This window comes from Silene latifolia, chromosome 10 (genome assembly GCF_048544455.1).
Source record: "Silene latifolia isolate original U9 population chromosome 10, ASM4854445v1, whole genome shotgun sequence".
NCBI classification, from domain to species: domain Eukaryota; kingdom Viridiplantae; phylum Streptophyta; class Magnoliopsida; order Caryophyllales; family Caryophyllaceae; genus Silene; species Silene latifolia.
In genome coordinates, this window is record NC_133535.1 from 85048397 (window position 1) to 85062150 (window position 13754).

Here is a 13754-nt window from a genome sequence, read left to right on the forward strand (position 1 = left end):
AGTGGTTATATCGAATAATTTCAAGTTAATTTACATAAGAGCCTAACGAACCAATGTGAAGTCTATGGATAAGAGTTGCATAGATAGACATTAAATTGTCCACAAAGCTGAGTTAAAGGGTAACTACGCTAAGATCCATATTATCGTTGTTGCACCTCAAAGTGTAAATAATCTAGTTAGATGTTAAGACCAATTTCTAAATAGGTATTTAGAAAGAGTGTATGTGTGACATAAGCACAAGGTTTTAATAACACTTAGAAATTGCAATGATCATCTCAAGTTATGTGATATGAAAATGGTTTTACTCGAGTTGTCGAGAAGCCATATGTATACATGGATTTAAGTGGGAGTCAATATTTTCATGTTTAGACATGGAGATTAGTGGGAGAACTTGTCTTAAAAAATTAATATAATTGAGGATGACATGTTAACACTACCGTCGATGAAGGAGTGTTTTTGTTTTTCAATTCTCCCTGAAAGAAGACGTGTTGCATTTTAAATTCCAAATCTATCATTATATAGGGAATTTTAAGTTGACACGTAGATAAGTATCTTATGTTGATAAGATTCTTTATCGGTTTAATATCAACATAGGTAGAGGAGGTTATTCATTTAGATGAAAGTGGAATTACTATGATAGAGTCATAGTCATTCACTGAACCCCATAAGTTATTGATTACATGAAATCGATTGCTAATGTTTCCGCCATTAGAACAATCATGTATGCCAATGTTTGCACATGTCATGATGAATCATATGCTTGGAGCATAATGAGTCAATGACAAGCTATTTTGTATAAAAGTCATTTGAAAGCCTTCAAGAACATCCACTATAATTCCTGAAAAGAAATGAGAATCCATTCTTATGTTTGGAAGACATACTAAGTTGTGTGTTGAAGGATTACACAAACATTAGTTTCCAAACCTATAAGGATTTAACGAAATCCTAAGCTAATTTTATTGACTCAAGAATGAGTGACTAGAAAAATATTTTAGTATCAATCATTGAAAATTCTACAAATGGAGTTTGAGTACGTTGTGATGTGGTCATTAATAAAGGAACTATGGGTAGATCCTTTCGCCAAGTATTTTATCACAAGTTAAAAGGCCCAAGTCTATGAGGAAATCTAGACAAGTACTTAGAAAAATTCATGACATTAGAAATGCCATTGAATAGAAGGAGAAAGAAATTCATAAAGTTGGACTAAATGGATACATGGTATATCCACTAACCAAGCTTTTATTGCACCTTGATAAGTATAATTTATATACACTTTAGATTATAAGATATGAAGTGGTAATAAGGTATTGACTATTCATATGTGATAATCGCATTTATCGTTTGAGTTTCTTAAACTCATCTATTACCTTGTTATATCCGAATAGGTTGTTGAGACAACATTGAACCCTATTGAAGTGAACTGGATTAACATAGTAATTGCCCCTGGTCACTGATATGAGGTTATGTCTCTAAGTGACTAGATTGTGAGTCGATTGATGGCAAGTTTAAATGCCATAGAGTCATAAGACATGACTAGTCGATCACATAGACAGACTGTAAGAGACACTTTGTCGGGTTGTGACCGCTTATAGAGTTCTGGTAATTCATATAGCCCGGTCGTGGCGAGAGCTACTATAGTATTCTTTTGAGTCAATTCTTCGACTAAAGACTATTCGCCCAAGTTGGCACAGTTTCTGAGTGACTTTAAATTATGCTCTACGATTTTCGGAAATGAGGTCTAATGGGCATCTTTTGGGTCATGATGAGCTATGGCTAAACAAAGGGAATAGTGCGATAAGAATTGTCCATCCCCTTGTCAGGGTTATTTAAAAATCTCAGGGCCACTCGAGGAGTAGTGAACTGAAAATGCGTAGCCACGCTTGGAAGGTATCTACGGTAGATGATTCTGGTCAAACAGTTACTCTCCAGATCGAGGAAACCACTCTTGATATGATCACTTGCAAGGACGGCCTGCAAGACACCTTGCATTGAGTGGGAGATTGTAATAGGACAAGAGAATTGGTGACACACACTTGTCTCGGACAAGTGGGAGATTGTTGGAGTATGTGTCCTCAACAATAGTGAGATCACATTAATAAAACTCATGATAAGAATATGTAAAGGGATGATTCATTTTTTATACATCAACTGATCAACATTAATCGGTAATGATTGGCTGACTAGAGTTTGACATTACTGTCGTTTGACGATGGTGACCAGTTGCTCCCTTAAGGTCACACCTAAAGGACAATTCCCTTAATAAATAAAATTAATTAATTGTATATTGATACAGATTAATTAATTCCTTAAAATAGAACAATTTACAAATGTGAGTAAGAATATGAATATTATTGTAATTCGATTAAATGAGATTCGTTTTAGTAATTAAGATGTTCTATTACTAAAATTTTGTTTATGAAAAATTAAATTAAGAATGAATAGTTAATTATAATTACAATATGTTGTAGATTATATTAACATGGATCATTTTATTTACATGTAATTGGGAATTACTAGTCAATTATTGTATATAATTAAATTAATATATGTAATGATATTTAATTGTTAAATATAATTAATATTATTAATAACATGTTATATGTCACATGTCACACATTATATGACAAAATGACAAATTGACAAAAATAAAATGGACTCCATTTTAACCATGAAAATCGGTTTTTAGAGAAGATTTGGAGGGTGAATTGTTTAATTGTTTAATTGAGTGGGATGCATCATGATTAAAGTTATAACCTATTCTACACTCTTACAAGTTTTGATTAGGACTATTGCAAGAGCAAGTTTTGCATGTATTGGCTCTCCAATCCTCTCCCCTCCCAACCGGTTTTTCCCCTCTTAAAATAAGAATTGTTCTTATTTTTTCCATTTCATTCTTACACAATTTCTTTTTCTTACTCTTCTCTCTTCTTCTCTCTAAAATAAAGTTTTAGAAAAGAAAATTAAGTTGTTCAAAAATCTTATATTTAGATTACTAAAAGTAGTAATAGAAATAATAATAAGATTAATTTTAAGGTCTCTAATTACATATATCTAGTTAATATATTAATTAGTATTAAGGGTTGTCTTGGTGCAATTAAAAGGAGGAACTCACAATATTGAGACTAGGAGGATCATCCATATATTTTAAGCTCAAGAACAAGTAAGAAAGGAGTTCTTACTTGTGCCCTTAAACCGTTTTTTTTTTCTTGTGTAAGGAACACTTTCTTTACTTATTTATTTACATATTGTTATGCATGCATAATATCATCACATTTAATTAATGAGTAATTAGATATAAAATTAAATAGTTTAATTTGAGTGTTTTTGAATCCTTTCAACATCACCGTGTTCATCTACACTATTCTATACTTGAAGGCTTTACTTCAAAGAGACCAATATCTTAAAGTAATTATTTTTCGCTTTGCGTATAGAATCTATCACGAATTGTAAAACCAAGACTTCTTTGCAACAATTCCGATTTGGATCACTAGCAACAACCACTCGATAGATCATAGTTCTATTACTTTCTAAAAGCAACTCTATTTATAACACGCGGATGACTTTTAGAACATATTCTCGTGTCATTATTCTACAAAATAAGTTTGTAGCAATTTTCTCCCACTCTATCCTTTTAGAAATACACTTACTTTCCAAAAAGATAGCTTCATGAGCTACAAAACAATTTTGTTCTTATGAATGCGAAGGAGCATTTGGCACATGTTATCTTTGAGTGATCTATTAAGATATATTACCATTTTGGAGACTAATCCCTTCCATATCTTGTATGGAGTCTCGTTCGTGATTTATATTGCGCGTTTTCGCTTTAAACAACTCATGCTAGCATTGGATTTCAAATCCCCAAATATGAGTTCAATAACTCATTTTAACCCTCAATCGATCGATCTTATATCACATAAGAAATGACATGGTGCCATGAATCTTATAAGTGGGAATCAAATTCATAACTTAGGTCTTTACCATATTGAACAAATCATCATCTTTCAATGTGATCGATTGAGTTGAGTCGATTCTTTATATGTTATAGATATTAATAGAGAAAGAGGAAAGATGTCTTAGAACTTAAAATGTCATAAACCGAAATGACTTGGGTTGAAAGCCAAGTCATTTAAAACAAAATACAATATTTGTTCGGAGATACAAAATAAAAGAATTTCCACGTCTAACATGGAAACAAAATAAGTTCTCTAGAAAATGTCATAACATAACTACTATTATGAAGACATATTCAAAATACAATGCCAAGCCAAGTCCATAGGTCTTTATCTATGCGGTGGCTACTTTTAGCTTCCCTTGGAGATCCTTCTCATGCTTGCTTAGCTTTTCCACTCTTCTCATGCCCTAAATTCAATAATAAAGGTGAGAATCACAACTAGTATCTCAATACAAAGTTGAGTTGGAAAATTAATATCAATAACATAAACTTTTGGAAGAAATATTATCTACTGCAGTCACACGTCCCGCTTTGATGTCTCCCAAGTATTTGGGGCAATTGCGCTTCCAATGGCCCATGCCATTACAATAATGGCACTTATCATCGGATGTTGCACCCTTTTTGGGTTTGGGAGAGCTATTATCAATAGCTTTCCCGTTACCCTTGTAGGGAGTGGGCTTCTTACCCTTGTTAGCACTTTTCCTAAATTTTCCCTTACTCTTTGCATTGATGTTGAGCATATCCCTACTAGTGCTTGCATTAAGCCCCATATCTCTTTCGGCTTGCACAAGCATTTTGTGCAACTCATGGAGATCGGTTTTCAAGTTTTGCATGTTATAGTTTACCCTAAACTGAACATAGCCCTTTATTCGGCTTAAGGAATGGAGCACTCGATCAATCACGAGTTTCTCGGGGATCTCAATGTAACACCCCCATACTCCAAGTGCCTTACCAGGACCACTCAGGTATAAGGATACTACCATCTCGGTTACCCGAGGCATGATAATCATAAGACAATGAAGAAACATACTTTATTGAATAAGTTTAAGTGATTACATAATAAAACCAACTGTAAGCAAAATACAACTGTTCTCAAACTATAAACCAACTGAAAGGAACTGTTCTAATAAACACAAATGGAAGACTAAAGACTCGATATGTGATGACTCCATCCCCACTAGATCCCACGCGTATCCAAGATATACCGCTAAAGCAAATCGCTCACCACCCCCGAATGGATCACCACAGTTTTTAAAACATTTAAACGGGGTCAGTACTAATCACACAATCAATATAGATAACAATAATAAGATAAACAGACAAACCGAATCACACACACACACACACACACCACCAACCAATTCCCATCATCTCAATATCGATCGTCCACTTTGGACCACCACCGCCGATGGGGGACCGCAGCCGTTCCCACCTAAGCCCCGCTCATCATACCGAGCGATAACCCCGTCCATTAATGTGCACATCCCCTTCCGTGGCGGGTTCCACGAAGGGCGAAACTAGGGCGTGAAGTCACTCCCGCAAGTGACTCCACTCAGCCGAGAACGCATCTCGAGAACCATAGACAACCAATCACAATCACAACATCAACAACCGTCTGAATCTATCAACAATGTACAATCACAATCAACAAACCGTCACAATACAATTACTATATCAAACAATCAATCTCAACACATCAACAATCATCCCATTATGGGACTAATACCGAGTAGAAATCCTACCCGGAAAGCAACACATTCATCGACGATCTAGCAAGAAATGTCTCAAAACCTCTCCTTTACAAATCCTTCTCCTATCACATAATCACATAATCACATAATCACAATCTAACCTTAACAAATCATAAAAACCCCCAATCCCAAAATTAGGGTTTAACGAAACTTGACGAAATACTATGAAATTGGTATGCAGATCTTACCCTCGACGCAAGGATCACAAAGGTATAAAGAACGATGGAATCCGACCTCTCAAGCTCCGGATTTGTGTCAACAATGCGATTAGGATTAAGAACGTACTTGCTTTCTCTCTTAAACATTAAATTAGGTTTTGCAAAAGTGATTTAGAAACAATGACGGAAGGTTATATATCTTAATCGCATAATTAACAAAACCCGAGAAAACTCCCCGAGAAACCGGACACTCGATCGAGTACCCAAGGTACTCGATCGAGTACCCCCTACTCGATCGAGTGCCTAAGGCTACTTGATAGAGTACCCCCTTACTCTATCGAGTACCTAAGGCTACTTGATAGAGTACCCCTTACTCTATCGAGTACCTAAGGCTACTTGATAGAGTACCCTACAGTCGAAACTTTTCTAAAACGCAACTTACCCTTACTCGACAGAGTAAGGCCTACTCGATAGAGTACCCCAAGACTTATAAATACGGAGTATTACAGTCTTCCCTCCTTAAAAAGAACTTCGTCCCCGAAGTTCAACCCATACTCTAAAAACAACCATACTAACTCGACCCACACACAACAACATAACTAAGAACTCAACAACTCGACCAAACATAAAACATGAACTCTTAACACCCACTCCACCAACTATGTTTACTTCCTTAACATGACTCACGATATCGTATCCACCACATATATATCTCTCACGACACCAACTTCATACATAACCAACCACCATCCACTAACACTGCTAGCTCCATAATATCATCCACTATCAAATCCAAAATCAAGACACTCCTAGACATCAAACGGAATGTTACATTCTACCACCCTTAAAAGGAACTTCGTCCTCGAAGTTTACTCACACTCATAACCTCATCATCCAACTGTTAACATTAGTGAAATATTCTCACACTCCTAAACATCACGCTACTACAAGCACGGCCATGGCCTTTTAACAACATCAACCACAATATATACAACTCTACTTCGAATTATACTAAGACATGCACAATCATCAAATTTTCTTTTATCACATCCTACTCCTCTTGAGATAAATGTTACGTCCTCGTAACTCACTAATACTATATCCTTAGTTATATCTTCTCATTATTTTCATCACCATCACATGTCATAGATAACCGCCTATAAACCCAACACTCACCATTCCTATATCCAAGGCTCCCATACATAAACATTTCTCATACCTCAACTCATTTGGCATACCACCTAACCTATACCATAAAACTCGTAGCAAAATCACCATACCAACTCTTCATTATTACTGCAAAACAACATACTTCTCTATGTAAGGCACTTATCTCCCAGAAGCATAACTCACGATCCACACTCGTTACATACACGCACACTAGATCCTCAAGTTCTTTCTTCCATTACCGCAAAACTCATACACAACTTAACATGACACTAATTCCCAATACCCTACACTCACTGTCTCAACAAAAGATTATGAACCACCTGCATCTCTCGGGTCATTACCACACATGTTCTACGACTCACTTGCCATTACCATGTCTACTGAAACCTTAACTAGAACAAGATCATAATTATTGTAACAACCTCTCACAACCGTGTCCCATTAACAGAATGTCACTATGCCATGACAACAACGAAAACATATACAACTCTCTTTATATTAAACTCTACCCTCCTTCTCAAACTGAAACTTGTAAGAAATATTAGCAAACAAAATAATAGTGTATTTGTCCAAACTGAAACTCACAGGAAACAACAACAAATAAAACAACAATCTATGTATGACTGGTATGTATTTTCGAAACTCGAATCATAATCATCCCGCCTACTCCACCACAACCGGTGACGGCATCACAACACCGCCACCAACAGCCACACCGTAGTGCGAAAATACCCGTATCACAGCACTATGTGCCGTGCCCGGATCACCACCCGAGGCACCACAACCACACCGATAGACATCACAACTGCATACAATTCCCATAAACACCGACTCAAAGATAACTTCTCGGACAAGAAAAACATACTCAAATCCACTTTATTAAGTCACCACGCAACATATTATATGGATACACAGATAAGCATCTCATGAACATCATCTCTACCATTTCACGGAATACACATGTGTTATTAATACACATAAAATTATAACTAGCCATGTCAATTAATCAAATTATTACCTTTTTGGATATCATTCAATTAAATTACCGTGTCCAACATATATTTTACAGAACATTCATAAAACAACTTTATAATTATCACACCATACCACTTCTTGTGAGGTCAGAACCTCACACAAACATTTACACATATCATAGACCCGTAATCACAACCAACTAGCCAATCCTGACCACGTAAGTTACCACTCGATAAAGGTTACCTGTCGCCCGAGTTTAACTCCTATGCCCCTCATAACATATTCCCCCATTCGCACAACCATCACTTCCTGCCAAATATAACCATACTTTTACTATTCAACTATTAGCATCCGCCTCATCTAACCACATCTTATACCCTCTCACAATCATACACAACAATCGTGTCCCTACCAAATCACCTCTTTAGAATTGCTACCTTTCTAATATACCAACACTCTTAACCACTAGTGATAACACCACAATGCCACCACCGCTCGTATATCAAACCTCTTACACTCATATCAAAATAACATGGTTTTTCTCCTATTTTTGGTTAACATTCCAAATAACGAAAAAAAACCCATCCACAAAATTACCTCAACATTATTCCCAATACTATCTTATTTGTATTGTCATCCAACTCTCCACCAAATATCTCGTATCGTGCCAATACTCCACCAACTTCTTACTCCCTTAATTCCTCGAAACTCATTATCAATCATGTTGTCCTGAAACTCCTATATAACCTTCAGCTAACGTCCTCGTGATACTATCACACATTTCGATGATTCCTTACCTTTATATCACATAACTCCGGTGAACATTTTCCTCAGCTTACTTTTATCCTTCTTTTCTCTTTACACTCAATAATACCAATTTAATAGCTCAACTCCTTATTACTTCTATCTAACCCTTTAGTGCACCAATTACCTTCTCATCGCTCCAAAACTCAAATCCCATTATTTTATATCGATATCATCTCCCTCTTTCTTACCACAAATATTCTCTTATTATGTCATCAATCACCCTTGCCACTAATCCATCCATAGAATCAACGTTTACTGTTCAACAATTGCATCTCCCTTCTTACATCTCTAGAAATCAAAATTCCTTTCATACCGCCAATTGCCCAAGGAAAACCCACAATAGTTTCATCTCTTAAAAAGCCAAATCTCCACCCCACGACATGTCTCCACAAGGTTCACTATATGCCACTCTTCTCAACCCCTTTAAAACGAACTTTCATTATGTATATTCTTAACCCACACGGCTCTTAACTACCTCCCTCCATAATTCTTTACACATCTCAAGTTGTCACTATCCATATCCTTACTCTCAATCCTTTCATTCTCACGTTCCTTAAACTTACATCATGCCTTGCCCACATTCACTTACATTTTCATTACTCAACATACAATCATGTCACTCATCTCGTCTCACACAACATGCTCTATGCCTCAATTAAGTCTTACTAATCCCAACACATATAAATCATGTCCTCCCCACCGAACTCATACTCATCATAGGTGCCACTCTTTACACCACAAAATTGGGTAACTTACGCGTCAAGACCAACATACATGTAAAACAATGCATAAAGAAGCAAAATAACGCCTTTGAATTAAACATAATATGCAACGAAGTCAAAAGATAAACATATGACCCAAAATAGGGGTCACTAGATCGAGTACAGGCCACTCGATCGAGTAAGGGACTTACTCGATCGAGTAGATAAAGATCAGAAGCACGTAAAACAAATCACCAGGGCTACTCGATCGAGTAGCTAAGGTACTCGATCGAGTGCCCCCTTACTTGATCGAGTACCAAGGATACTCGATCGAGTACCCCAATTCTCAGCACTGTCCAGTTTTCGTAAAACAGCCATAACTCACTCATTTCTTGGTCGTTTTGGACGTGTGACCTATCGTTAGAATCGTAAAAGAACAAGCTATCACCTCCAATTGGAATCACATTAAAATCATTTATGCATCTCAAGTTATAACAGTTTAAAGACAACCTCTTTATAATCGAAAAACACAACTACTTGATTTTACTTCCAAACAACTTAACCAACAACCAAGCAAACAAAACCAGTCCAAAACTCATAAAACCAGTATTCATAATCATATGTTACTATTTTCAAAAGCCAAACAACAACATTCATCATGCACATAATTTATCTAACTTTCCAATTATGACTTACCCACATGTTTTTATTCTATCACTTTTCGTAAACAAAATCACAAATACATGACATCAAGTCCCCTATTCAAATGTTACTACCACGATGATTCATCTTTTCCACTAATTCATCCATCATACCACATATTTATCCACCATATACGTTCAACATATTCACCCAGCACATGTTCAATTCATACTCCTAACTTTCTGTACTTTTACTCAACACGACAACAACAACATGTATACTTACACATCGCTTTATATATATATATAGACAAAACACTTTTCCTTGCGTAATTATAACATGTCAAATTACATGTATCAATAATTATACTTTCATGCTTTACAATCAACCAACATACAATTCACGTCATTATCATCTTTCATCCATCAATTCATACAACATACTACTACATAAATACACACAGCACACAATAAGCACATAACGATCCCGACACATATCCCATGGTGACCGGTTCAAAATTGTAGGGCGAGTTCGCGACTTTAGGACGTCTCCCAAGTCTTTGCATTAGCTCCTACAACCATTACCCCGGGTTCATTTTAATTGACTCCCTATATTCGTTGGATTTATTGGTTACAGGTTTCAGGATCGTCGCTCTGATACCATTTGTAACACCCCCATACTCCAAGTGCCTTACCAGGACCACTCAGGTATAAGGATACTACCATCTCGGTTACCCGAGGCATGATAATCATAAGACAATGAAGAAACATACTTTATTGAATAAGTTTAAGTGATTACATAATAAAACCAACTGTAAGCAAAATACAACTGTTCTCAAACTATAAACCAACTGAAAGGAACTGTTCTAATAAACACAAATGGAAGACTAAAGACTCGATATGTGATGACTCCATCCCCACTAGATCCCACGCGTATCCAAGATATACCGCCAAGCAACGCTCACCACCCCGAATGGATCACCACGTTTTTAAAACATTTAAACGGGGTCGAAGATACTAATCACACAATCAATATAGATAACAATAATAAGATAAACAGACAAAATTGAACTGTCACACACACACACACACACACCACCAACCAATTCCCATCATCTCAATATCGATGTCCACTGGACCACCACGCCATGGGGGGACCGCACCGTTCCCACCTAAGCCCCGCTCATCATACCGAGCGATAACCCCGTCCATTAATGTGCACATCCCCTTCCGTGGCGGGTTCCACGAAGGGCGAAACTAGGGCGTGAAGTCACTCCCGCAAGTGACTCCACTCAGCCGAGAACGCATCTCGAGAACCATAGACAACCAATCACAATCACAACATCAACAACCGTCTGATTCTATCAACAATGTACAATCACAATCACAATCACCAGTCACAATACAATCACTATATCAAACAATCAATCTCAACACATCAACAATCATCCCATTATGGGACTAATACGAGTAGAAATCCTACCCGGAAAGCAACACAATCATCGACGATCTAGCAAATTGTCTCAAAACCTCTCCTTTACAAATCCTTCTCCTATCACATAATCACATAATCACATAATCACAATCTAACCTTAACAAATCATAAAAACCCCCAATCCCAAAATTAGGGTTTAACGAAACTTGACGAAATACTATGAAATTGGTATGCAGATCTTACCCTCGACGCAAGGATCACAAAGGTATAAAGAACGATGGAATCCGACCTCTCAAGCTCCGGGATTTGTCAACAATGCGATTAGGATTAAGAACGTACTTGCCTTCTCTCTTAAACAGTAAATTAGGTTTTGCAAAAGTGATTTAGAAACAATGACGGAAGGTTATATATCTTAATCGCATAATTAACAAAACCCGAGAAAAACTCCCCGTAAAACCGGACACTCGATCGAGTACCCAAGGTACTCGATCGAGTACCCCCCTACTCGATCGAGTGCCTAAGGCTACTTGATAGAGTACCCCCTTACTCTATCGAGTACCTAAGGCTACTTGATAGAGTACCCCCTTACTCTATCGAGTACCTAAGGCTACTTGATAGAGTACCCCCTTACTCTATCGAGTACCTAAGGCTACTTGATAGAGTACCCTACAGGTCAGAAACTTTTCTAAAACGCAACTTACCCTTACTCGACAGAGTAAGGCCTACTCGATAGAGTACCCCAAGACTTATAAATACGGAGTATTACAGTCTTCCCTCCTTAAAAAGAACTTCGTCCCCGAAGTTCAACCCATACTCTAAAAACAACCATACTAACTCGACCCAGACACAACAACATAACTAAGAACTCAACAACTCGACCAAACATAAAACATGAACTCTTAACACCCACTCCACCAACTAGGTTTACTTCCTTAACATGACTCACGATATCGTATCCACCACATATATATCTCTCACGACACCAACTTCATACATAACCAACCACCATCCACTAACACTGCTAGCTCCATAATATCATCCACTATCAAATCCAAAATCAAGACACTCCTAGACATCAAACGGAATGTTACACTCAACCCCTTGCAACTTGAGGGTCTCAACATGCTCAATCATTTTGAGCAGATGAGGGCACACTTTTTGTCCTTCTTTGATATTGAGGTCAAAGAATTGGGAAGCCGCTTTATATTGAATAATCCTAGGAGCTTGTGAAAACATGGTCACAAGTCTAGTGTAGATTTTATAGGCGGTGCTCATCTTTATGGCACTCCTTTGAAGATCGGGTTCCATGGAGAAAATCAAGACATTCTTGACCGCGGCGGATTCTTTTTGGTAGGTCTCATAGGCCTCCCTAGCCGAGGTTGATGACCTAGCATTAGGAGTAGCGAGAGGAGCCGCGGTAAGGTATTGAAGCTTGTCATCACCTTCCGCGGCTAAGCGAAGTTGCGCATCCCAATCGTTGAAATTTGAACCATTTTTTTCGAGTTTGCAACGGTCCATAAAGGATCGAAGCCATGAAACGGTAGTGAGAGGTGGTGCGGACGAGCTAGAAGTTGCCATTGCGATAAATCAAATTGACTACAAAATATGAGATGAAGGAAAAATTAACATTTATCATAAATAAACCTTGTAAAGATATTAGTCAAGTTTAGCATTTATATAATAACCTCCACCCAATTATATAAACGATTCCAAGACCCAAATTAATATTAACTCGGTTGTGAGCCTACGGGCCTTCTACATCCTTACTAATATAATTTGGTGGGTTAACTCATTTAACCGATTCTACACTTAGAGCTCTCGGTTGATGAAATTACACTAAGTTCATCTTTTGCCCGGATCTATTGAGACAACGGTCCCTCTAATACTTCCGTTTAGATCAACCAAATTTCGAAATGTAATAACATTTTATTACCCCACTTACCCAACGTAAAAAGAAAGCACCCCGATATAGTAAAATACCATATTGTACCCGTGATAAAATTGGGATTCATGGGTTCCTATTATTTGGTAAGGCTAAGTCTCAATCTTTTAAAATGTGAGAGTCGTTATCAATTTATTATCAATCTCTTTTAAATGAACTAAATTAGTGACCTATCGATAATTATAATTGACAAGGTCGATGATTCGATATAAAAATGCATGA

At 37.1% G+C, this 13754-nt stretch overlaps 2 protein-coding genes across 2 annotated transcripts; both read right to left on the bottom strand.

The window, feature by feature from the left end:
* Window positions 1-4428: 4428 nt before the first annotated feature.
* Window positions 4429-4785, bottom strand: LOC141607843 (uncharacterized). Its single transcript, XM_074427192.1, has one exon. It carries the CDS (start codon window positions 4783-4785, stop codon window positions 4429-4431), a length of 357 nt encoding a protein of 118 aa, XP_074283293.1.
* A 7873-nt stretch (window positions 4786-12658) lies between these two features.
* On the bottom strand, window positions 12659-13168 carry LOC141607844 (uncharacterized). The gene has a single exon (XM_074427193.1). The coding sequence runs from the start codon at window positions 13166-13168 to the stop codon at window positions 12659-12661; it is 510 nt and encodes a 169-aa protein (XP_074283294.1).
* Window positions 13169-13754: the final 586 nt, after the last annotated feature.